The sequence below is a fragment of the Mangifera indica genome, chromosome 9 (assembly GCF_011075055.1).
Source record: "Mangifera indica cultivar Alphonso chromosome 9, CATAS_Mindica_2.1, whole genome shotgun sequence".
Lineage (NCBI taxonomy): Eukaryota > Viridiplantae > Streptophyta > Magnoliopsida > Sapindales > Anacardiaceae > Mangifera > Mangifera indica.
In genome coordinates, this window is record NC_058145.1 from 12,102,336 (window position 1) to 12,129,425 (window position 27,090).

The 27,090-nt window shown below is 34.4% G+C and overlaps 4 protein-coding genes across 4 annotated transcripts; 3 read left to right on the forward strand and 1 right to left on the reverse strand.

Annotated features, from left to right (window-relative positions):
* Window positions 1-694: 694 nt before the first annotated feature.
* LOC123226265 (non-specific phospholipase C1-like) lies at window positions 695-1,790 on the forward strand. Its single transcript, XM_044650790.1, has 2 exons — window positions 695-848; window positions 1,471-1,790. Exons 1-2 carry the CDS (start codon window positions 695-697, stop codon window positions 1,788-1,790), a joined length of 474 nt encoding a protein of 157 aa, XP_044506725.1.
* Window positions 1,791-2,269: 479 nt separating this feature from the next.
* LOC123226059 (ammonium transporter 1 member 3-like) lies at window positions 2,270-4,282 on the forward strand. Its single transcript, XM_044650527.1, has one exon. The coding sequence runs from the start codon at window positions 2,731-2,733 to the stop codon at window positions 4,210-4,212; it is 1,482 nt and encodes a 493-aa protein (XP_044506462.1). The 5' UTR covers window positions 2,270-2,730; the 3' UTR covers window positions 4,213-4,282.
* Window positions 4,275-6,355, reverse strand: LOC123226061 (E3 ubiquitin-protein ligase AIRP2-like). Its single transcript, XM_044650528.1, has 5 exons — window positions 6,144-6,355; window positions 5,592-5,742; window positions 5,421-5,487; window positions 5,005-5,239; window positions 4,275-4,554 (listed from the first exon to the last, which is right to left on the reverse strand). Exons 1-5 carry the CDS (start codon window positions 6,209-6,211, stop codon window positions 4,344-4,346), a joined length of 732 nt encoding a protein of 243 aa, XP_044506463.1. The 5' UTR covers window positions 6,212-6,355; the 3' UTR covers window positions 4,275-4,343.
* Window positions 6,356-16,847: 10,492 nt separating this feature from the next.
* On the forward strand, window positions 16,848-26,970 carry LOC123224724 (ABC transporter G family member 31). Its single transcript, XM_044648423.1, has 24 exons — window positions 16,848-17,227; window positions 17,443-17,563; window positions 17,685-17,773; window positions 18,016-18,100; window positions 19,806-19,968; window positions 20,284-20,360; window positions 20,456-20,600; window positions 21,016-21,317; window positions 21,415-21,696; window positions 21,975-22,291; window positions 22,373-22,533; window positions 22,604-22,707; window positions 22,783-22,939; window positions 23,047-23,109; window positions 23,226-23,356; window positions 23,452-23,784; window positions 23,876-24,166; window positions 24,250-24,333; window positions 24,437-24,570; window positions 24,683-24,910; window positions 25,542-25,713; window positions 25,812-25,899; window positions 26,202-26,368; window positions 26,531-26,970. Exons 1-24 carry the CDS (start codon window positions 16,896-16,898, stop codon window positions 26,795-26,797), a joined length of 4,293 nt encoding a protein of 1,430 aa, XP_044504358.1. The 5' UTR covers window positions 16,848-16,895; the 3' UTR covers window positions 26,798-26,970.
* Window positions 26,971-27,090: the final 120 nt, after the last annotated feature.

Here is a 27,090-nt window from a genome sequence, read left to right on the forward strand (position 1 = left end):
AAAAGTGAAAAATTAAATATTATTATGAGAGATATATTATTTATAAGATTACATATTTAAATTATTATTATTATGTTCTATAAAAATAAAAAGTTACTAAAATATTATTTTATTTAAATATTTGTAAATATAATTATTTTAAAATATTATCTATACTATTTATTATATTAAAAAAATTATATATAAAATAGAATTGGTAATCATATTGTCCTTCTTCCCCCTTAAAACAATTTCTCTCAAAATCCATCGCATTTCAAAGAGTTGATGTTGCATTGATGTTAAGTGTCTTATCAGTGGTGGATTTTTCATTACATGCAATAAAATTGGAAAATTCTCATGGGAATACAAGGGGCTCAATTAAGGAAGAAATATCTTGCCCTGGGCGGTGAGGGATATCTATACAAGGCATCCCTTGCATTTGTATTGAGACATATATCCAGATACTTCTCTCCTTCAATAAGAAAAACAATGCCCAGCTTCTTACTTCTGTTTCTTCTCTTCAGGCATCATAAAATTTCAACTACATATATTTTTATCTTTCAATTTGCAACCATAAATTATTCTAATTATATTCATAACACTGAGGATAATGATGAATTATAAGTCAAGTTGTAGAAATTTTTCATAATGTGAGATTACGAGTGATAACTTTTTACATTATTTGGGGTGTGAGTGATTGTAATCCAAGCATCCAATGCCATATTCAGAATATGAACATTCTTCGATACCTGCAACTGTAAAGAAACTTTTTAACCTAAAATCCAACTTTCTGACAAAGAGGGATGCTTGGGCTGGCACCATTGAGAAGTATTTTAACCTCCGTGATACTCCACGTGATGATTGTCCAGGTTAGAATCTAACCCACTGATTAACAATGGAGCCTTTTTCTTTGGGTTTTTTTAACTTCATTTAACATAGGCTTCATTGCACACTCACTTATATTGGCACATGATATATGGATGGTCTTGTTCCTGATCAAGAGGTTGAATCTTTAATATAATTCATGATTGCTTGGTCCTGGACATTAAACAGACCATCCTTTTTCCTGTAACAATAAATATTGATGGACAACGATATAAATGTCCATAACCTTACTTGTGGTTCTCTTATTACAGGTCATTGCTTTACCTGAGTACCATTTGTTTTCCTTTAAGTTTCCCTTTCTTAAATCATGTGCCTTCCACCTAATTTTCTTTTCTTTTGTGAAACCCACTTTGGATAGCTACTTACTTTTTTCTGCCACTTTAATTTTATATAAGAAAACTTTGGAATCACAAATCCATGGTTGCTGCACTCACATTATCTATTTTTAAATGGGGCTCATTGAATAATTAGGTTTAATTGTATCTGACTTAAAAGGATTAAATATGAGGTTCATATGGAAAACTTTCTAGTATAAAGCTTGTGAGTAATCATTCTTTTATCTTCTTAAATCCTTGATTCAAAATTGATCGTGAAATTTGGATGCAGTTACCCTGCCAGAGGTGAAGATGTCGCTTAGACCATGGGGACCAAAGGAAGATACAAAACTCTCAGGGTTCCAAGTTGAACTGATCCAGCTTGCACCACAGTTAAATGGTGATTATGTCCTGAATACTTACCCATTCATTGGCAAAAGCATGACAGTGGGTGAAGCCAACAGATATGCACAGGATGCTGTCAAGAGATTCCTGGAAGCTGGAAGGGCTGCTTTAAAAGCTGGAGCCAATGAATCTGCCATTATAACAATGATACCTTCCCTCACTAGCCGAACTACAGGAGGTTACGTCAGCTCTATTGAAACCTATTGATGACATATGACCACCATTTGTATATTCATAATTTATATCTCATACAGTTGCATGTACATGTATTTTATAGTGCATGATATCATGACTTAGCATTCGCAACTTGTCGTAGCTGGATGAAAATTTATAAGGTAGCTAGAATGTGGAATCTCATGTAATGGTGTTTTACTTATGGAGGTAGTGAAAGCCATGAATATTCGTAATCTTATTTAGTTTCTGAAGTCTGAAAGCAAGATTCTCAGGTCCCAGCTTGATCATGGTCAGGAGTGTTTTTTTTTTTTTTAATTTTTTGTGATAGTAACTTGTTTGCATTGGCTTTGATGGTCCAAGATGGATGGAGGAAGACGAGTAGATATGCAAAGCCACCAACCGAAGATGACTTCAAAGCATCAACATAATATTATTTTTCAATGAGGTATTAAATTAAGCATTCTTTTTAGACTTTGCGTTTAATTTTATGTTATTTTATACCATAAAGAATTAATATTAAGCTTCCAACTTGCTTATCTCAACTATAAACAACCACGTGTTTCACTTTATGAAATTTTCTCTCTCAACCTAATTAGGTGATTCTAAATTTGATTAGCCAGAATCTCAGTTAATCCAGCATCAGAATCTCCTCAAAGTCAGAAACCAAATACAACCCTGTTATGGGTATTATCACAGAGGCCTAAATTTTCATTTGGCAGCACCTAGAGACTGAAATAGAATGCACAACCAGTCAACAGCTCATGTATCGACAAATTCAGTTGTAGTGTACCACACTCAAAAGTATCAAACTATAATTAAGAAAGGTATAGTTACAGGAATATCTATAGCAACTAGCTAGCTACCATTCAAACGTATGCCATCACATTAACAAACAAAACTATCAATCTATATCTTCTCTTTCGCTTCAACACCAATCATCCCTGTCTTTATCTCTCTCTCCCTGTCTCAAAGAATGATGGAAGTCTCCTGGGAAAAAAGTGTCACAGATTCTATTAACACTGTTTATCTTCTCTTTTCTGCATATTTAGTGTTTGTCATGCAACTTGGTTTTGCCATGCTATGTGCTGGCTCAGTCCGAGCCAAAAATGCTATGAACATCATGCTTACAAATGTTGTTGATGCTGTTGTTGGTAGCATTTCGTACTACCTCTTCGGCTTTGCTTTTTCATTTGGTGATGGCTCCGGTTCTAACCCTTTCATTGGCACAAGCTTCTTTGCTCTCAAAGATATTCCCAACAGCACTTATGACTATAGCTATTTCCTTTATCAATGGGCTTTTGCCATAGCTGTTGCAGGAATTACCAGTGGTTCCATTGCTGAGAGAACCCAGTTCAGTGCTTACCTTGTTTTTTCATTTTTCCTTACTGGGTTTGTGTACCCTGTTGTGGTTCACTGGGTTTGGTCATCCAGTGGCTGGCTTAGTCCCAGTTCAAGTGACTTGCTTTTTGGTTCAGGTGCTATTGACTTTGCTGGCAGTGGTGTGCTGCATTTGGTAGGCGGCATTGCTGGGCTTTGGGGTTCTTTAATTGAAGGCCCACGAGTGGGCCGTTTTGATGCATTTGGCAAGCCTGTGCCAATGCGTGGGCATAATGCAACCCTTGTGGTTCTTGGAACATTCTTGTTGTGGTTTGGTTGGTTTGGGTTCAATCCTGGATCATTTGACCAAATTCTTGTGGCTTATCCTTCCACCATTGATCAAGGTAACTGGACTGGAGTAGGAAGGACTGCAGTTACAACTACTTTAGCCGGATCAACAGCCGGACTTGTAACACTCTTCGGCCGGCGATTACTAGTTGGCCATTGGGATGCACTAGACGTTTGCAACGGGTTGCTTGGTGGGTTCGTCGCTATTACTTCGGGTTGTTCAGTGGTTGACCCATGGGCTGCAATTGTTTGTGGTTTTTTTGCAGCTTGGGTCTTGATTGGGCTTAACATTTTAGCACTAAAACTGAACTTTGATGACCCACTAGAGGCAACCCAATTGCATGGTGGGTGTGGTGCTTGGGGTTTGATATTCACAGGATTGTTTGCCAAAAAAGACTACGTCATTCAAGTGTTTAACTCAGGAGAGAGTGGCGTTGTGCGACCCTATGGTCTCCTCATGGGCGGGGGCTGGGGTCTAATTGGAGCACAAGTGATTGAGGTTTTAGTAATTGTTGGATGGGTTAGTGTGACAATGGGACCTCTTTTTTATGCTCTTTCTAAGCTAAAGGTTCTGAGAATCCCTATTGAAGAAGAAGTTGCAGGCCTTGATATATCTAGCCATGGAGGATATGCTTATGTTGCCCATCCTGAAGAAAGCCATCCTCGCTTTTATTCAGATTACAAGAAGGTAATTGGCACTAGACTGCTACTGTGTAAAATTTCAATGTATCAAGTTCCCAATGGACTAGTAAAAATAAGGTGTCAAATTGAATATTCTTTCTTTAAGTGAAGAAGTCACTACTGTTGTCAAGACTAAGAAAAAAAAACAATACAGAAGTGCTCGTCAAAAGATTTTTACAGAATTATGTTTTTATTATATCATATGCACAATGAGTTCCGAAAGCCTGTACATGAAAACAATCACCTAACATGACAATCATAGGGAACAAAAACATGTTCAGGAATAATTAGGGGCAACTTATTGATGTACATAAACAGCCTCTTGCAGTCCTCCCTCATAATCACTGATAAATCAACAATTTCACACTTATCTGTGTACATCCAGAGGTCGCCTGAGTTTACTCTTCTAAGACTATCCCGACAAAAGGGACATGATTGCGACCGTCCTCGCCTGAAATTAAGGTAAAACAATGTATTGGGTAACACTAACTGTCAGGTAACGCACAGATAGAGCATGAGAGATGCAACAGAATGCAAATGCAAGCAACTAAATGAACCCCTAATCATTTTAAGGATCATTTGTTAATTCTACACAATAAACTGGTGAGAAGACCCTGCTTCCTTCATGCATGCATAAGCACCAGGAAGTAAAATGCTCACTCCATAAATGATTAAAAATGTGGAAGGCCATTAAAAAGGGCTGGCACTTATTTGAGAATCACATTTTATGCACCAAAGAGAAATACACCTCAGCAAAAATGGAGAGTTAAGAGATCCTACAGAGTCCCAAGGTCCATGAAGAACAACAGAAAGGTTATCCGGTTTTGAGATATTAAATGGATATGTCATTGTGCTCTAATATAAAGAACCATGTGCTAAGAAAAAAGAAAAGAGAGCATACCAATCCCGATAACACTTCAAACATAAAGAGTGGCTGCAATTAGGCAATACAACCTTGCTGTTCATTTCCATACATATCCCACATTCCTCTTCTCTTTGTATGTCAATTTCAGAGCTCTTCCCCTTTTCCAATTCGTCCTTCCTTTTGTACCTGAGATTACATAAATCTTTTTGTTTCCGATCTTCCAAATCAGTGATGCCCTTTTGAAGTTGCAACAAAGAAGGAAATATCACTCCTGTTAAATGCCATACTTTTAGCAAAAATACACGAGTTTGCAATTCAGTGAGATAAACATCTTCTCTCTTCACAGTACAAAAATAACAAAAGTGGACGAAAAAGGTAAAGAATAAGGGGTGTTGCACCAAAAAGCATTGTCAGCAATTTTTGCAAATTCACGGTCTGCAAATGATACTCACCATAAAATTCTCTAATACTTGCTTTCCTTTCTTGAATAGACATGGTGGTCTTGCCATCAGCATAAGTCTATATCAATACACCCAAAAAGAAGTCATCAAAAAGTTAACTTCATGGCTTATTGGTAATGCACAATCTAAGATATTCTTGGAAACAATCTCAAAGGAAAATACCATATATATAAGAATTCTAAGCAAACCAAGGGCACCAGCTAGGTGACAGTCAGTCCACTGAAAAAGAAACAGAAAAAATTGAGCCGCTGGACTGTAGGACAGTCTCATCTGAAGACGCGCTCCATCCTTCTCCCTCGGATGATCTAAAGCCCTGCAATATCAACATGAAAATAAGACATTCTAATCTTCTCAGGAGATGCTTAAAAATAAATTATAACAAAAACAAATGAAAATATTACATAAAAGAAACAAAATTTCAAGTAATTTTGCCTCTAAAAATCAAAATAATCAACATTCCACTAGTATCCACAGAAACAAATTAACAATGCAAATTGAATCAAGATATTTCCAGAGCAAAACGGCGCCGACTTGATCATTCTGGACGCATGACTCCAATCACCCTATCAGTAGTTTCAATAATTCAAATACAAAATCCTAAATTTAATCAGTTAAATAAAAAAGAAAATTTCCATATCCTAAGCCAGAATTGAAAAAATAATATAATAATATTGACAGAGTTTAAAATAAGAGAGAAGAGAAAAAGATTTTTACAGAGTGTTGGCGTGCTGAATATCAGCTTCGAGAGCTTTCAGAGAATCCTTGAAAGATGACTTTCCCATGGCCGGGTATTTTCACGGAAAACAATTCCCATCAAATAAACAGAAAACCAAAAGAGAAATTTAATATTGCAAATAGACGATTATCCTCGTATAAACCAAAAACGAAGACGAATTATTGACGCCAAACCTTGACACAGTATCAGTTACACCTCGACCCTTTTTGTAGTGAGGGAGGAAGTGGATTCTTAGTTACCAATTTACCCTTCTCACCAACCCAATTATTTAGACGTCAATATTACCTAAATCACGTATTTTTTAAAAATCAATTAAATCTATTAATAGGAAAGAATTATTATTTTTTTAATCTTAATTTTTCCTTTTACATCGCGATATTGTTATATTTGTATCATATTTATAATTTAAATTGTGGGTAGATAATAATGTTAGAAATTTCTAGACATTCCGCGTTAGTGTTGATCATTTTAATTTCCTAGGGGTAGAGTTGGTATTTTATCAAATTGTCAGATATGTTATGACGTGGCATAAATGATGGGCAGACAAAGGGGGCGCCGTGGAGCGGTGTGTCGAGATGGCCAAAACCCGCAGGCGCCTCATGTTTCATAAACCCGAGGTGGCCCACTTGAGAAGGCAATAAAATCCTTTATAAGTTTTTGGATAATATTGTTTACGAAAAGTCAGTACAATTTTTAATTATACATTAAATAATATCTTGATTGTAATTAATATTAGGCTAATCCACTCTAATGGAATGGCCTAGTTATGGATGACAATTCAATTCTGGAAATCAGGCTCGTAGCCTATCCCTTCTCAAATAATTATACAATATAATGATTTAACATTTTTTACTTTACGAGATTTAGTAGTTTTACCCTCAACTTAAATTCTAACAAATTTAAAATATCAAACATCTTAGATATCTTATAAAAATATAATTTCGTATATTTGTGACCCTCATCAGGGTATTACAAAAATAAAATCGAGACATTATTCTCTTGGAGATGGTAGAAATTTATTTAATTATAAATACGTTAAATTTGTAAAATTCCAGCATTTAACAGTAATTAAATCCTATTTAAGTGAATTAAATGCTTTGAATTTGGATTAATTTTGACAAATCACTTGACTTTATGAGTCCACAATTTCATCCGTTCAAAGAAAGTAGTGGCGGCTGCATGATAATAAAGAAAGAAACAAAGTCGACAAAGTTGTGGAGTTCAATGATCATTCCCAAATAAAAAATCGAAATATGATCAAAAGTTGCTCTTGGCGGATTTGAGGTTTGGACTTTATGATCAGATTATACTAAATTAATATTTCATAAAAAAAAAAAGAAAAATTCTTTTGCGGGTATCAGAGAAAAGCATTTATCTAAAAATGTTGTAGATATAAACATAAATCACTCGTGTTTAAATTCAAACATGGACACAAACAAACACGAACAAAAAGGAGAATATGGCAAAGAGATAACATGATATTTTGTAAGCCCAAAGACTCACTCACACCCAAGGACTATAGTATTCTTAAACTCTTATTTATTAAATTTTAAAAATTTAAAAATTTAATTATAAATAATTTAAATTAATAAAATTTATTAATTTTAGGGATAAAATTGTTATTTGATTAATGGTATTTAAAAAAATAAAATGTTATTATATTTTTTCTCTTAAATTTTAAAAACTAACAATTTTCTCATATTTAAGTTTTGAAAAGTTATTTTTTCCCCTATTGGGTTTCAATTTCTCTGACGAAAATCTTATAGCACTGTCTCTTTTTAGCAATGAATGTTCTTGTCAAATTTGCCTCTGATGAAGACGAATTGTCTTTATCGTCGATGAAAATATTTGTTGCCACAGAAGGAGGAGTTCATCATCGAAAGGGGAGAATGCTGGAGGAATTTCACCAGAGAAATGGAAACCCAGTAGAGGGAAAATATAACTTTTTAAAACTTAAATATGAGAAAAATTATTAATTTTTTCGGTTTAGAGAGAGAATTGAGATAAAGTTTATTTTTTTTTTAATATTATCGGTTAAATAAAAATTTTATCTTTAAAAATAAAAAATTTTATTAACTTTAATAACTCATAAATAAGTATTTTAGTTTTTAAAACTTAGCATGTGAGAATTTCAAAATACACTAAACCTTAGATGAAAATAAATCTTTTAGCCTATTTTATATTATTCATGTACAATACTCAGGCTAGTAAGAACACCGTTAGGGTGCGTTTGGTTAAAAGTTTTTAAGATTACCTTGGTAATCTATCTTTTATTCCCTTGTTTAGTTTGTCTACCAATGCTGACGTGACAGGTAATATAAGTGGTAATCTGATTACCACCTTCACCTTAGGTATTTAAAGATTACTGGGGTAATCTTGAGTTTATTATAGAAAAATTATTATTTATTAATTTTTTGAGATAAAAATAAATTTATTTTTAATTAATATGACAAATAATATAAAAAATATTTAAAAATAATTATATTCAAGGGCATTTAAGTAAAATATTTTACTAGTAATATTTTATTACCTTTAACCAAACACAATAATTATTTATATCTATCAAACATAGTAATCATTTATACCAAGTAATCTATCTTCAAGGTAATCTTTCTATTTTAGTAATCAAACATTACCCAAACCAAACGCCCCCTTAATATAACCTAACTTGCACAAGGTTTTAAATTGCAACCAAACCCTGAGATTTTTGTTTCCAATCGGATGCAACATTTTGTGAACAAATTAAAAAAAAAATAGTTAGCAACACTAAAAAAAAACAAATTCAACATGTACCCAAATATTTATGGGTAATTATTAAAAAGTTAAAAAAAAAAAATTTGCCTCAATCGCATTATTATTAATAAAATATGCACTTAAATATATAATATCAAATAAATACTCCAAAATCTCAAATTTTATATTTATACTCTCAAAATCTTAGGTTTATTTTCATGCTAAATTTAAAAAAATATCATAAAATTTTCCGATACTACCATAAAATATAGAATTTTTTATACCTTACAATGAGAAATTTATTTGGCCCATAAGTTTAGTAATTTGCACATTCATCCCTACATTGTACTTTCTAAGGCTTTTAGAAAAGGTTATAAGAAATGTAATTGCCTTATATAACGTACAATTAACCCTTCCCCATTTTCAAAGTTTGGCCAATACGCCAAACTTTCTCTGAAGTTCAGCGTGGAATCTCGGATTTAGGGTTGTACATTAATATAAAAAATTTTACCTAACTCCTTAACTTATAAAATTTGCATAAATAAAATTAATTATATCTATTTTTAAGTATATAATTTATATATACAAATGATACATTATCATATAATTAAATAATTTTGAATTAAAGATAAAAACAACACTCAATCACTAGATAACATATCATCTGTGTATATAAATTATTTATAAAAAATAGATACACATAACATTGCTCAATTTGCATATTCACCTCAAAATTAAACATTCTAACATTACAAAGAGAAATTACAAAAAAAAAAATCCTATATTATGTTTATATTAACAAACCCTACCGTTCAAATCCATTTAATCTATTCGAAACACATTTTAAATTCTAGAAATTCCAAATATATTCACAACTTAATTATTTAAACAATTACAAATAACACAACTTTCATTTTGAAACCTAAAATATTAACTTTCGAATATAAACTTGAAATAATTAATTAATATGGGCACAATATATTTTTATAAATATGTAAATTAATTGTAATAAGATGTGAAAATTAATAACAATCACGAAAAGAGTAACGAAGATGACACGAGGAAATTGATTAAGAAGACAAAGGAAATAGAAGCAAAATTCGCATTGCAAGGCTTGGATGGTGAATGTGGTAAGTCTGCAATTGGTCTTGTGGCAAAAAAAATCAACGAAAACTGAGCTAAAATATTGAAAAATGACTGACAACAAACTGAAAATTCGATTTATATATGAAGACATTTTTATCGATTTGTGATATGGTGTTGTGGGTTGGTCACTGGGTATAGGGCTTGTCCTATTTGGTATTGTTGATTCAGTCTCAATGTGACGATCCAGCTTGGGTGACCGTAACTCCTATTGGCCATTGTTATTGTGATATTGTCTGTTATAGTTTGTTATTCAAGAAATGGAGAGCCGCGGGTTCAGGAGTCTCTTCCACCATAGCTTCTGTGCCTTTTCTGGAAAGCAGTTAAGGCATCTATAAACTCATCTTTTTCAAAATCTGGTCAGAGTTTTTGTACAAAGAAGAATTCTGTGTAAGCCAACTGCCACAATAAGAAGTTGCAGAGTCTGAGTTCACAACTGGTTTTGAATATGGATGCTCAGTCCAGATAGTTTTCAGAAAAACCATCCTTCACTTTTTTGCAGCTCTTGTATAAGTGTCATATTTCCCACTGTAGCTCACTGCAACAATGAGTTTTCTTTTGCAGTCACCTCTGCTCTCTGCAATGCATTACTTATAAGTTGTGGAGAGTGTTGTGGAGTTCCAATGACAGATCTTCGAATGCCTTCCCTATTAAAAGAAAGTCATAAATAGCTTGAATATCATAGAATAAATCAAAAGTGATTTGATCAAAACTGATTGAATTTTGTATATAAAATCTTAGGTGCCTATGAAAACTCAAATCTAAAATCTTAGGTGCCCACCTCACATTTCCATCCATTATCACCGCTACGTGTTTCGCAATGGCCCCTCGATTCAGTCCCGGTGGGCTACCGAAACTCCTTCATTTGAATATTTCTCTTCTTTTCTTATAGCTACTTTGGTGGAGCTTGCTTTAACTTGAAGTCTGCAAAGAGAAGAGGCGTGTTTGGGGCTGCGAAGGGTTGAGTTTGAGAGGAACGAGAGTGTTTGGGATTGGTGAATGTTAGTGGTGATTGAGAGAGACTTGGATACCGAGCATAATTTATCAGACGACCAAGGACAATAAGGAGAGAGCCCACTATCAGTCAGAATCAGAAGACTATGTAAAAGAAAATGGATTTGAAGAGGATTGAGGAAAATTTCGGTGCAAAGAAAAAGGAAAAGGCCCATCACCATTAGTCACAAGAAAGTTTGCAAATTAAGTCCCTTTCTTTTTTGAACTAAAAGATAGAAATAGTTTTTTGCTTAGTAGTATTTAGTTATGTGCTTGGTTGGTGCTTTAGGTTTGCAAGAAGGCCGGTTGTTTGTGTTGTGCCTCAGTAGCTGTTGACAATTGTTGAAGTGGCAGATTTTGATTTGGACTAAGTCAAGGCTGCACATATTTGTTTCGGTTAAATTGTTCTATTTTTCTGGTGTTTATTAACAACAGCAGCAAATTAGGAGGATCAGTGATCTAATGTGCTGCATATTTTTAGTTCTTTTTTGTTTTTAGTTGATATATTTAAACAGTGTAATCATTTTAATAAAATACACTTAGCAGCCTATTTTTGTTCTCCGTAACTTCTATTTTTTTGCAGAATAAACTTCTACAATTTTAATTAAACATACCAACAAATTGGTATCAGAGCCTTCTTCTTACGGTACTTGTGAGTATTTCCAAGTGCTTCCCATTAAAAGACCTAACCAACCTTCCAGCAAATCTATCAAACAATGAATTCAGACTCACCATTTATAGCAGTTGCACCACCTGTATTTGATGGGGAAAATTATCAGGTTTGGGCAGTTAGAATGGAGGCCTACTTTGATACAAGTGATCTTTGGGAGGCTGTTGAAGAGGATTACGAGATTCCTCCATTGCCAAACAATCCAACACTTGCTCAAATCAAGCTTCACAAAGAAAGAAGGCAAAGGAAGTCAAAGGCAAAATCATGCTTGTTTTCTACTATCTCACCAACAATTTTTACCAGGATTATGACCCTAAAAATAGCCAAAGAAATTTGGGACTTCCTCAAGAAAGAGTATGAAGGCAATGAGAAAGTCAAAGGGATGCGAGTGATGAATTTGATCAGGGAATTTGAGATGCAGAGGATGAAAGAGTAAGAAACAATCAAGAAGTATGCTGACAGGCTCCTTAACATTGTTAATCGGGTAAGATTATTGAATTCTGATATACTTGACAGTAGGATTGTACAAAAAATCCTTGTTACAGTGCCTGAAAAATTTGAGGCAACAATTTCCTTATTGGAAAACTCTAAAGATCTATCAAGTATTACTTTGGCAGAATTATTGAATGCATTGCAGGCACAAGAACAAAGAAGACTCATGAGGCAAGAAGGCGAAATTGAAGGTGCCCTTCAAGCTAAGCTTCAAAACAAAGGAAAAATAAAGAAAGGAAAAAAGAAGAATGTTGATGCAAATGAGGCTGCTGCTAATGACAACAACAGTTGTAATGGCAACAAGAAGAAAAATTACCCTCCTTGTCATCACTGTGGCAAGAAAGGGCATCCTCCTTTCAAATGTTGGAGAAGGCCAGATGTGAAGTGTAGTAAATGCAACAAAATGGGTCATCATGAGAAAATCTTCAAGAGCAACTCTCATCAGCAAAATGAAGCTCAAGTTGCAGATTAACAGAAGGAGGAGGAGCGATTATTTGTAGCCACATGTTTTGCTAGCTATAGCTTAAGTGAAAATTGGCTCACTGACAGTGGGTGTACCAGCCACATGACCTATGATCAACAACTTTTTAAGGAGCTTGACAGATCTGAAGTGTCAAGAGTTAAAATTGGCAATAGTGAGCAAATTTTAGTCAAAGGAAAGAGAACAGTAGCCATTGAAACTTGTACAGGTACAAAGATGATTTCTGATGTTTTATTTGTTCCTGATATTGATCAAAATTTGCCAAAATGTTAGACAGTTGCTTGAGAAGGGTTTAAAAGTAATTTTTGAAGATAGGCATTGTCTAATCAAAGATTCAAGTGACCAGGTGATGTTTAGAATCAAAATGAGAGGCAAGTGTTTTTCTCTTGACCCAATGGAGGATGAACAGACAACTATCCTATTTCAGTAAGTAGTGCAGAAACCTAGCACAAGAGGCTAGACCATTTTCATCATGTTGTACTACTATATATGCAAAGGAAAGAGCTAGTTCGAGGTTTGCCTCACATAGAGACTGAACTACCAAGTTGCACGGCTTGTCAATATGGCAAGCAAGCTAGACTTTCCTTCAAATAGTCAGCCTGGAGAGCAACTAAAAAGCTACAACTGATCCACACAGATCTAGCTGGACCTCAAAAGACTCCTTCACTCAAAGGGAGTAAATATTACATTATTTTTATAGACGATTTCACCAGAATGTGCTAGATTTATTTTCTCAGGTTCAAGTCAGAGGTTGCTGGTGTGTTTTGGAGGTTCAAGGCATGGATTGAGAACTAAAATGGTTGTAGAATTCAAGTCTTGAGATCAGACAATGGCAAAGAATACACATCGGAACAATTCAATATATTTTGTGAAGAGGCTGGCATTGAGCACCAACTTACTGCCCTCTACACTCCACAACAAAACGAAGTGAGTGAAAGGAAAAACAGAACCATAATAGAGATGGCAAGATGTATGCTAAATGAAAAAGGGCTGTCTAAAACTTTTTAGGCAGAAGCTGCGAATACTACTATGTTTCTATTGAATATACTTCCCACTAAGGCTGTAAAATGAAAGACACCATTTGAGGCATGGTATGGATTTAAACCATCTCTACTAAATCTTAAAATTTTTGGTTGTATTTGTTTTATACATGTTCCTCTGGTGAAAAGGGACCAGTTTGATAGAAGGGTAGAACTAGGCATTTTTATTGGCTACAGTGATTTCTCTAAAGCTTACAGAATCTTTCAACCTCAAACAAGGAAGATTTTGATAAGTAGAGATGTTCATTTTGTGGAGCATCAACAATGGCACTGGGAAACTGAAAAGGGAAATCAAAACATCAAAAGCCCATTGAATCATGGAGAGGAGGTTGATGAGCCACCTGTTAGAGGTATTAGACCACTTTCTGATATTTATCAGAGATGTAGTGTTGCTATTCTTAAGCCTGCAGGATTTGAGGAAACTAAAAAGGATCCAAAATGGATAGATGCAATGAAGGAGGAGCTGAATATGATTAAGAAGAACCAAGCTTGGGAGTTGGTTAAGAGGCCTGAGAATAGGAAGATCATTGGTGTCAAATGGGTGTTCAGAACAAAATTGAATGTTAATGGCTCCATCAACAAACACAAAGCCAGACTTATGGTGAAGGGTTTTGCTCAAGTGTTTGGTGTTGATTTCTCAGAAACATTTGCTCTAGTTGCTAGATTGGACACCATTAGAACGCTATTAGTATTAGCTGCTCAAAATGGATGGAAAGTGTTTCAGCTTGACGTCAAATCCGCTTTTCTCAATGGTTATCTACAGAAGGAGATTTATGTTGAGTAGTCTGAAGGTTTTATAGTGAAAGGGCAGGAAAACAAAGTTTTTTTACTCAAGAAAGCCTTATATGGTTTAAAGCAAGCTCCAAGGGCTTGGTACAACATAATTAATGAGCACTTACTGAACTTAGGCTTTGTAAAAAGTCTAAGTAAATCTACTTTCTATGTTAAATTTCATAAAATTGATATAATGATTGTTTCTCTATATGTGGATGATTTTTTGGTAACATGAAGTGATGCTGTGCTCATTGAACTGTTCAAGAAAAAGATGATGAAGGTCTTTGAAATGACAGACCTAAGAGAAATGACATATTTTCTTGGCATGGAGATTAAACAAAATCAGCAAGGTGTATTCATCTGTCAAAAGAAATATGCTAAGGAGATTTTAAAGAAGTTTCAGATAGAGGATTGCAAACCAATGAGCACTCCTATGAATCAGAAAGAAAAACTCAGCAAAGAAGATGGTGTAAAAAAGGTAGAAGAGCTTATTTACATAAGCCTAATTGGGTGCCTAATGTATCTCACAACAACAAGGCCTGACATTTTGTATACTGTGAGTGTCTTGTCAAGATTTATGCACTGTGCAAGTGAAATGCATCTCAAAGCAGCCAAACGTGTATTAAGATATGTCAAAGGGACTCTAGATTATGGAGTTAAGTTTTATTATGATCAAAATTTTCATTTTCATGGCTATTCTGATAGTGATTGGGGAGGGTCCATTGATGACATGAAGAGTACCTCAAGGTACTGTTTCAGTTTTGGCTCAGGTGTGTTCTCTTGGTGTTCCAAGAAGCAAGAGATTATTGCTCAATCAACAATTGAGACAGAGTTCATTGCTACTACAGCTGCTGTAAATCAAGTCTTATGGCTTAGGAAGATTTTAGCTGACTTACATATGGAGCAAAAGGAGAGCACAAAATATTTTCCCACACCCCTTTACACTTTCGTATATTTTTGCATCATTTCTCACATTTTTGCAATCTTTCGAAAAAAGCACGCATCCTTTTACACATTTTTTCACCCTTTCGAGAGAACACACACCCTTTTCCTTAATTTTTGCACACCCTTATATATATATAAAATATATAAAATATATTATATTATTAATATAATATATATTAATAATATAATATATAATATTTATTTTTTATATTCTCACATACATTTTTTATAATCCACGCACCTTTTTTATATTCTACGCACCCGTTTATATTTTCATTCACCCCTTCATATTTTTATGCACCCCTTCACATTTTTATGCACCCCTTCACAGTTACATGCACTCCTTCACAGTTTCACGCACTCCTTCACATTTTCACGCCTCTTTTACACTTTTGTATATTTTTGCACCATTTCACACATTTTCGCACCCTTTTCCTAATTTTTGCACCCTTTTAAACGAACGCACTCCTTTAGCACTTGTGCACAACCCACACACACTTTTTGTGTAGTTATGTTCATCATTTTCTAAATGTATGTAAATATCAACTATTACATCAGAAACTAATTTATTTTTTATATGTAAATCTTAACAATTACGGAAAAAATTAAACTTAATATGTATACTCTAAAAAATTAAATATTTTTTATTAAAAATTAATCTAGATAGGAAGAAATAGGATAAATGGTATTGTTGGAATAAAAAATAAGTTTAGCTTAAAAAGGTAAAACTACAAAGATTTTGCTAAAAAAAGTTTATGTGATAAATTCTATGTCTATTTTAATTAATTTTTCTCATATATACTAATATATAATACACATTCACCTATAAAAGTATTGCCAAAAGTATTGTGGATGGATTAACAAAATACATATATTATAGTATATATAATAAAATTATATGTATTTATTTTAATTTTAAATTAAAAATAAAATTATATTTAATTATATAATAATATAATAATATGTATTTATTTATGTATTTAAAATAGATATATATCTTACGTATATTTAGTAAAAAAAAAAAGCATAAAAAGACGTTTCTAGCCTAATTAACACACATAGTTAATGAGCGCGAGCAGAGTATCCAGACTTTTCTTTTCAACTTCCAAATAAATCGGCAAATGTAATTACTGACATTGCCACGTGTCAATGATCAGTCTTTAACTGTATTGAAAGCCCATCGAAGAAGGGGGCAAGCCTTCTCTTAAAGTTAAAATCAACGTACATGATTGATTAAAAGGATAATCTCGTCAATTTATGCTTCAATATGTCACACAACGAACTCACATCAGTAAGGATAATTCCGTAATTTTGATCTCTTCAAAATTCCCGGGACTTGCTCCGCGTCTAACAAACCTATTTTCTATATAAACACAAACTCTTATCACTTCGTTTTGAATTATAACAAGAAGCTCTGGATACAGAGAGGCACAGAGAGAGAGAGACAGATACTACGCAAATGGCGGCCTCGAACGGGAGCGAGTACTTCGAGATTGAGATAGACAGCCGGAGACAGTCGTTTGTGCGCCCGTCGAATGCGGACTCGTTGGAGCAGGACGAAGATGAGTTGATGTGGGAGGCACTCACGAGATTGCCATCACGGCGACGTGGAAACTTCGCCTTGTTGAAACGGACGCCGTCGGAGTACAGGGAAGGACACGCTAGAATTGAGACTATTGACGTGAGAAAATTGAGTCGAAAACACCGTGAACTCGTCGTTAAAAAAGCCTTGGCTACTAATGATCAAGATAATTATAAACTTCTGTCTGCGATCAAAGAACGTCTCGATAGGTTCCTATTCCTGTTTATGTTATCTAATATATTAAAAATTAAATTTCAAAATTATCAACGATATTTTTAGTATGATTCAGGATGAGTTGATTAGAAAATATATGAGAAACATATGATTGTAATTTCTAATGTCTAGTGCTGGTTCCAGTATTGATATATGAAATAAAAAAATGAAAGTTATATTTGAAATACAAGCGTGTTTACTTTGTTTGAAGGGTTGGATTGGACGTGCCAAAGGTGGAGGTGAGGTTCCAAAACTTGAAAGTTGTGGCTAATGTTCAAACGGGATCAAGGGCTCTACCTACTTTGATTAATGTTACTCGTGATGTAATCGAGGTCAAGTATCTTTTCCTTTCCGTGCTTCTTTTTTAAACTTATTTTCCGTATTTATGAATCTTATATTTAAGATGTATCAATTTATCCCTATTGTGATTTTTTTTTTTTCGTTTGAATGCAGAAACTTCTAACTGCTTTGAGAATATTTAGACCCCAGAGATATGCTTTGAACGTCTTGAACGACATTAGTGGTGTTGTGAAACCCGGAAGGTACTCTTTTGATGTCTCATAAAATATGAATTTAGTTCCCCAAAATTTGATCACTCTGTGCAAATTAAAACCTCACGGGGTCTTTTTTCGGAATGTGATGACTCTCATATATTGGAGATATATGCATATGTTTTAATTTGGTACTGTACTTGTTGGGAAAGTTATTTGTTTCACATGTTGTACATGTTACCGTTCTATGTCAGCATTCATTTTATGTGACTGTAATTGCTTGACTTTTGTAGGATGACCTTACTCTTAGGACCTCCTGGTTCAGGGAAATCAACCTTGCTTTTAGCTCTATCAGGGAAGCTTGACAGCAAGTTGAAGGTCAGTTAATACTTGGTGCTATACTGCACACAAAGAAATCACGTGTCTCTGAGTAACTTAATTGATATCTTTAACATAACTGATTATGGGCTAATAGAGAATACTCACTGCAAACATAAACATAAAAAGAATATAGAGTCATAATGAGGAACAGCCATAAGAGGTTTTCAACTGTTTCCTTGGAAAGAACAGGAAATTAACCCTTTTTTTCTGGAACTAAAGCTGCCATGAATTTCTTTCTGTCCATCATTTCTGCGTCGCAATTCTCCAGTCCTCTGTCCCAGTTGTTTGTCTTGCAATAGTTGATCTTTTCCGCAAGCTTGCATTAGTTATTAGTCCGTGATTGGTAGGTTAGAGAAGTTGGAAGGGAAATGAAGCATCTGAATTATGTCACTTTTGAACTTTCTTAATAAGGAACGACTGTAAATCTAGAAAACTCATGGAAAATTGACTTATAAAAATTCAATTTGATTAGATTATACGGTCTTGGATCATTTGGATCAACATTTCTTTTCTTGGTTGGATGAAAGTTGATATTTAAATCTTTATTTATATTAGAAAATTGTTATAATGTATTTTTCACCATGCATAAAGATTACACAAAATATAAGTTTTAACTGAATTTAAATTTTGGTTGTTTCATATAAATGAGATAGTTTTTGAGAATTCAACTTATCCATTATAAAATAAGCTTGTTTTTTTTAATCATAATTTAATTTCTCAATATATTTTGTATTAAAAAATATAATTTAATAAATTTTTTTTTTTATTAAAATTAATGAGTCAGTCCAATAAAGACTCGTAGAGCAACTTGTTAAAGGCTCATGAAAGTATGGTCCAAGGGGCTTTAGGCCGTGCCACACGCCTAAGAGTTTCAATGGATTAATCCTACCCATAGAATTTATTACTATATAGATCTAGACTGATATGACACACAAACACAATTGGTTGTGTCGAAGTTGACACTACTCACTGTAGCATGTATAGTGATATAATTTTATAACAGGAATATGTTTTATAAGGATGACAACAGAGAGGGGAAGGGAGGAGATTTCAATCCCCGTCTCTGTCCCCGTCCTTGTAAGGATGTCAATCTCCATCCTTGTTATAAGAATAAAAATGATTTTTCGTTCTTTTTTCACGAAAAAAAACCCCCATCCCTTTCTTGTCCTCACAAGAAAACTCAAAATCTCATTCTTATACCCTCTAAACACAATATAAATATATTAAATAACAAAATTAAGTTAAATTAAAATTATTTTATTATTTCAAATGTCACAAATATAATATGTGAACTATTTTCATATATATAATAAAAATTTAAATAAATTTAAAAAACATAAATACTCTAAAATTATGAAGATGTGTAGTATTTGAAGTAAATATATTAATATAAAACGACTGAAACGGGGGTGGGTTTAGTAAAGAGGGGACACATATATCTACGTCTCTGGATCTTCGTCTCTGGCTTGTCCCTTATTGCAAAGATTTCTTTCGTCTCCTTCCCTGCTACTATTGGAGAATTCTCTTTGGGTAAGAGAGCGTTGAGCCTCTCAAGTCAGACTGAAATTCCCACCCCGAACCTCTTATTGGCAAATTCATTATAACACCAAGCTTGAATGCGTTTCTGCTTAACTTCAAGATATTGTAAGGCAGCTTGCGTGTAGACAAATTACTCTTACTGGTAACTTTCCTTTGTTCACAGGAAAGTGGTGATATTACATACAATGGCAAGAAACTTAATGAATTTCGTGTTCAAAGGACTTCAGCATACATCAGCCAAACGGATAATCACATTGCTGAGCTCACCGTACGAGAGACCTTTGATTTCGCAGCCAGATGTCAAGGAGCAAGTGAAGGCTTTGCTGGTTTGTTAATATTAATTAAATCGAATTTTAGTCTTGATTTTGGCATTTATAGGAAAAATTATTGCATTTATCCTCATTCAGAGTTAACTAGTTTGAAGCATGCTTTTAGAATACTAATTGAACTAATGGCATTGCTCAACCTAGGATTTGATTTGAGAGAATTTTGTTTTTTAAATTGTTTCTTTAATCAATTGATTAACTATCTGTACACTTTCAGTGTTTTCCTTTTCTTTGCTTCTACGGGTCATTTCTCTTTAATTACTTTACTTAATGAAACTATGTTTTCCGTTGTCCTTTCCATCTTCACGTATACAGGATACTTGGAGGATTTGACTCGTTTAGAGAAGGAGAGGAACATACGCCCAAGTCCAGAGATTGATGCTTTTATGAAGGTTGTCACTTCAAACTTTATAACTATGTAATCTTCTTTTATTATTGATGGGTATGTATTTACTCGTATCTTAATTTAAGTTTGAATTTACCCCAGGCAGCCTCTGTAGGTGGTAAAAAGCACAGTGTTTCATCTGAATATGTCATAAAAGTGCTTGGTCTTGATGTTTGTTCGGACACAATTGTTGGTAACGAAATGCTTAGAGGTGTCTCTGGTGGTCAAAGAAAAAGAGTTACCACAGGTATTTCTCTCCCTGCATGCATTTGTGTATGTATCTACACACTAGAGTGTTTATAATATCTAACCTTTTTATGTAACGTATTCCATCGAAGATAGAAATAGTAAGAATTTTCAGGTTTGGTTGTAATATGGAACATGTTCCAAAGAATGATCTTTATGGAAATACCTCAATTTAGAAGAATTGGAATATTAATTTGGACTTTGCAAGTGTAGCAGTTTCTGAAAATAACATTGACTCTAGACCAATTGTGATTTTGTTGCAAATTAAGTATTAACATATTATATTTAGACTTTATTGCAAATATATGTTATTGTTGAGTGTTGTCCTTGACTTCAACTATGAGACAATTATTGAATGGTATCACATCAGTTTTATGATCCTCTTCAATCATACTAATAGGTTGTATAATTTGCAGGAGAAATGGTCGTCGGACCAAGAAAAACTCTGTTCATGGATGAAATATCCACTGGACTTGATAGCTCCACCACATTCCAAATTGTGAAATGTGTTAGGAATTTTGTTCATCTAATGGATGCTACTGTACTGATGGCTCTTCTTCAGCCAGCACCTGAAACATATGAGTTGTTTGATGATCTGGTACTACTATCAGAAGGCTATCTAGTGTATCAAGGCCCTCGAGCAGAGGTTTTAGAGTTCTTTGAGTCATTGGGATTTAAATTGCCGGCACGTAAAGGGGTAGCAGATTTTCTTCAAGAGGTATATTGTTAAAGATCCTTACATAGTTAGATGTTTTTATACAAAATTATCCTGACACCTTTCTCCTGTCTTTCCTTCTTCTTTTTTATGTTAACAGGTGACTTCCAGAAAAGATCAAGCTCAGTACTGGGCTGATCCTTCAAAACCATATGTATTCCTTCCTGCTTCAGAAATTGCAAAAGAATTTAAAAATTCCCGATTTGGAAGGTCTTTGCAGTCCACACTAGATGTTCCATACAATAAATCTATGAATCATCCGGCCGCTTTATCCACAAAAAAATATGCTGTATCAAAATGGGAGCTTTTTAAAACATGCATGGCAAGAGAATTACTGCTCATTAGCAGGCATCGTTTTCTTTATATTTTTAGGACATGCCAGGTATGTTTTAGCTTGTCATTTTCTGTGCTTTTCAACTTTGTCAAACAACACATAACTGCAAAATATTTCAGTATAAACTGTTTTAAGTACAAAGGGATTAACCATTTTCTTGGGAAATTACTTAAAATAGATAAGTTCAGCCCGGTGATCTCACTTTTCTTTGAACCTCTGGAGTTGTTTTCTAATATAAATAACCTCGGCAGCACATAATTATAAGAATTTTCTTTTGAAGCTTACTTCTCTCATGGTTCTATTCTCATGTCTCTATCTTATTTAAGGTTGGATTTGTTGGATTTGTCACATGCACCATGTTCCTACGAACAAGACTTCATCCGACTGATGAGAAAAATGCCAACCTCTATCTCTCTTGCCTTTTCTTTGGGCTGGTGCATATGATGTTTAATGGATTTTCAGAGCTACCTATTATGATATCTCGGCTCCCAGTCTTTTACAAGCAACGGGATAATTTCTTTCATCCTGCGTGGGCGTGGTCTTACGCCAGTTGGATTCTTCGGGTGCCTTACTCCATCATTGAGGCTATCGTATGGTCTTGTGTCGTTTACTACACAGTTGGTTTTGCCCCCGAGGCCGGAAGGTAATACCTGCCTGATAGAAGATGAATTTTTCACTCTTCACAGTTTCTTTGTATTTATAAGATTTCCTTTTTATATGTCAGATTTTTCCGTTTCATGTTCTTGCTCTTTTGTATTCATCAAATGGCATTGGGTCTTTTCCGGATGATAGCTGCTATTGCCCGAGACATGGTCATTGCTAATACATTTGGATCATCTGCTATTTTATGTATATTTTTGTTGGGTGGATTTATAATGCCAAAGGGTATGCTTTATTAGCTTCATTTAATTATTCAAAAACAGGTCCATTAGTCATTTGGTGTTTCTTCTTTCAGAAATGATTAAACCCTGGTGGATCTGGGCATATTGGGTGTCACCACTATCCTATGGGCAGAGTGCAATTTCTGTTAATGAATTTACTGCCCCAAGGTGGCAAAAGGTGTGCTTATACACATGCTTATTTCAGCTTTTGAAGCTTACATATCACTGAAGGATTAACTGTAACAACTTACAGAAATCTTCTATTGGAGACAACACACTAGGCAACAATTTTCTCCATATGCATAGTCTCCCCACTGAAGATCGTTGGTACTGGATTGGAGCTGGTGCTTTGTTACTTTATGCTTTGCTTTTCAACAATGTTGTGACGTTGGCTTTGACCTACCTTAATCGTATGTTGAAGGAGGATGAAGTTCTGATTCTATATTTTTTTTCCAGTTGTCTAAGAAATTTTGGTTGTATGTGATAGTAATGTGCTTCTTGTTTTCGTTTTTAACAGCTCTTTCAAAAGCCCAGACAGTCATTCCAATTGATGCCACAGAAGAAAAATCTAAAACTGAGGGTTGCCACTTATCTTTTACCTTTTTCAACTCATTAGTGTCTATATTAGAGGATAGCTTTTCATTGGCTCATCCTAAGAAAATTGTTGTTCACTACATATATTTTCTGATTTTTCAGTGGCCCACAAGGACTCCACGATAAGTAAACCATCTGCTGAAGAGGGTGATAGAAAAAAGGGAATGATTCTACCATTTCAACCATTAACAATGACTTTCCATAATGTCAATTACTATGTTGATATGCCCAAGGTGTGTTCCTCCAGCAGCAACTTTGATTCCCTAAACGTGTGTGTATTTCTATATCCAATTTAACTCTTTTACCTTTTTCTCTGGGGGTTGCTCAGGCTATGAGGTCACAAGGTGTAACAGAAAAGAAGCTGCAACTCTTATCTGACGTGAGTGGAGTATTCTCACCAGGTGTTCTTACTGCATTAGTTGGCTCAAGTGGCGCAGGGAAGACCACTTTGATGGATGTTCTGGCCGGCAGGAAAACTGGTGGTTACATAGAAGGGGATATTAAAATTTCAGGTTATCCAAAAGAGCAACAAACATTTGCCAGAGTTTCAGGATATGTTGAACAAAGTGACATACATTCTCCTCAGGTGACGGTTGAGGAGTCTCTTTGGTTTTCTTCAAGTCTTCGTCTGCCAAAGGAAGTTACCAAAGAACAAAGAAATGTGAGCTGTATAACAATAATGATGTCTGTATCCTGCCATTTGAATTGTATTGACAGTTTTAATTGCATTATTTCATTGCAACCCACTGCAGGAATTTGTTGAAGAAGTAATGAGATTAGTAGAGCTTGATACTTTAAGACATGCTTTGGTTGGTTTGCCAGGAAGTTCTGGTTTATCAACAGAGCAAAGAAAACGCTTAACAATAGCAGTGGAGCTTGTTGCAAATCCTTCTATAATTTTTATGGATGAACCTACATCTGGACTTGATGCACGAGCAGCTGCCATTGTGATGCGAACTGTTCGTAATACTGTTGATACTGGACGAACTGTGGTTTGTACCATACATCAACCTAGTATTGATATATTTGAAGCATTTGATGAGGTTGGTCAGATTATAATTTTTTTATATTACTTTTTCTCCTTAAGTGAATGATTTCTGAATGATTTTTGGGTTCTCATGCCCAGCTGCTTCTCATGAAACGAGGGGGCCGGGTTATTTATGGAGGAAAGCTTGGTGTCCACTCGAAGAAAATGATAGATTATTTTCAGGTGACCCTTATTTTCCTGACGTTTATTAATTGCATTTCTTCATTCATGTACTTTCTTTGTTTATTCTAACCGTTTGTCCTCGTGTTTTTTTTCCTGTTTTCAGGGGATTAGAGGAGTTTCTCCAATTCCAAGTGGCTACAATCCAGCAACTTGGATGCTTGAAGTTACTACATCTTCTGTTGAAGAGAGACTCAGGGTAGACTTCGCAGATCTATACAAAGAGTCCGGGCAATACAGGTGGTTTAATTGATACCAGTTTGTTATTCCAACCAAGATGTTATTACACCAAATAATTTTCTTATCTCCTTTTTCAAATGGTTTATTAACGTAATTTGTGTACTTTCTGTAGGGAGGTGGAATCTTCCATTAAGAATTTTAGTGTTCCACCTGCTGGCTCTGAACCATTGAAGTTTGCTTCCACATATTCACAAAATCAGTCTACCCAATTTTTGATTTGTCTTCGGAAGCAAAATCTTGTATATTGGAGAAGTCCGCAATATAATGCGGTGAGGTTAGCCTTTACTGCTGTGGCTGCATTGATTTTTGGCTCTGTATTTTGGGATACTGGTTCACGGAGGTAAAATCTCATCACTGGGTTATTTAATTGTTTTCAGATATTTACGTCTTATTTGGCATTTGTCATAATTGTATATAACTAGTCCTCTTTGTTTCTTTGAGTTCTATTTTCTGAATAAATTTCCTTCATCTTTTACCTAGCTTGTAGATAACTTGATATATGATAAAATGGTTACAATTTGGGTCATGGTTGACTAGGCAATTGGCTTAACTATAATACTGGCATCCTAAGGTTACAGGGATATTTATTGCCCTTGGATCATATGATTTAAGGGGGTGTCTCTGGGGTAATGTTAAACCCCCAGATTGTGAGCTCCCTTCCACTTATTTGGCAGGAATGAATGATTTCAGAGGCTACACTGTTAAGAGTTCATTGAAATATTTTAGAATATGAAAATGTCTGCTATGTTTCTTCTGTTGGAAATTGTTTCTGAAAGTAGTCTAATGAAATATGTCAATGAGGTACCAGGTTAAGAAGTTCCCTGATAACTAATATTCATCTCTAAAATCACCTTATTGTGGTATATGCACTCCATATATCTATTTTAAAAGTGGCTCTTCATTTTCATTTTTTCTTCAAGCAATTTTCTATATAGAGACATTAAACCACTCTATATATTTATTTTATTTAGGGACTCAACTCAAAGTTTAATGCTGATTATGGGAGCTTTGTATTCTGCATGCTTGTTTCTCGGGGTTAATAACGCTTCCTCAGTACAGCCTATCGTTGCAATTGAGAGGACAGTATTCTATAGGGAGAGAGCTGCAGGAATGTACTCTCCCTTTTCATATGCATTAGCCCAGGTACCTTTCATTATACTAAGTACATATGGCAAATTACACACTTAATTGTGAGAAGAAATAACAATGAGAGACGAAATGGCATTTCTCTTTGTAACCAGGGTCTTGTGGAGGTACCGTACATAGCCACACAAACAATCATATATGGCATAATCACATACTTCATGGTTAATTTTGAAAGGACAGCAAGTAAGATTCCGAATTCCAGTTTTACGTTTTATTTCTTATGAATTTCATGGAGGATGTTGTTTCAAATATTTTCTTTCTTGATATCTTTGTTTCTTGCTAGTTAGAATTGAGAAATGTAGACTTTTCCATTAGTGGGAAAGACCGAGGGGACTTTATGCTGAATGTTCTGTAGTGGACATTGACAATGATAACACTTTGATGCTCTTTATTATTGATCCAAAAAAGTGAAAACACTCTGGTTGATTTGATAATTTTGATTGTTAAACTGCAGTTCACTAAAGAAAATTTCTTTGATATTACAGGAAAATTTTTCTTGTACATTTTGTTCATGTTTCTCACCTTCACATACTTTACCTTCTACGGCATGATGGCTGTCGGTCTCACTCCCAACCAAAACTTGGCAGCTGTCATTTCTTCGGCATTCTACTCTATATGGAATCTGCTTTCAGGTTTTCTTGTACCAAAACCGGTAAGTGTGCTTTAAACTTAATCATCTCAAGTATGTTAGTCTCAATTGTTTTACGCCACTTTGTTGATAGCCAATTCTGACCATATTGTAGCTTGACTTCTGTTTGAAAGAAGTTGCTTGGATTTTAACCAAATTTATGTTTGTTTTACAATTTTGTATTAGGAAATTCCTGTGTGGTGGATTTGGTTCTATTATATTTGTCCTGTTGCATGGACTTTAAGGGGGATCATAACTTCTCAGCTTGGAGATGTAGAAACCATGATAGAGCAACCTGATTTTCATGGCACTGTTAAACAATATCTAGAAGTTAGTCTAGGCTATGGCCCTGGGATGATTGGAATTTCAGTACTGGTGCTTGTTGGTTTCAGTGTCTTTTTCTTTGGCATCTTTGCCTTCTCTGTCAAATTCCTCAATTTCCAAAGAAGATGATATTAGCTTCAACATTCTTTTGGAGGCACAGATTTTTAGATTTTACATGCAAAGTGTAAGCGGAAACTTATATTAATTGAACTTCTAGAAATCATAATTTACATCTTTGTGATGAATGATTAAATAGTCATATGTAATTTTTATTTATTCAATTTTTTTTTCTTTGGAACTTAGTAACAGTGTTTCCCTTAAGTGATTTGGTGTTTTAGGAGATACAAATAGTCCTACCTATAAGTTACTTTTCAAAGTCTTTTGGCCATACAAATATGTTGTGTGAGGACCAAGCCTTGTAA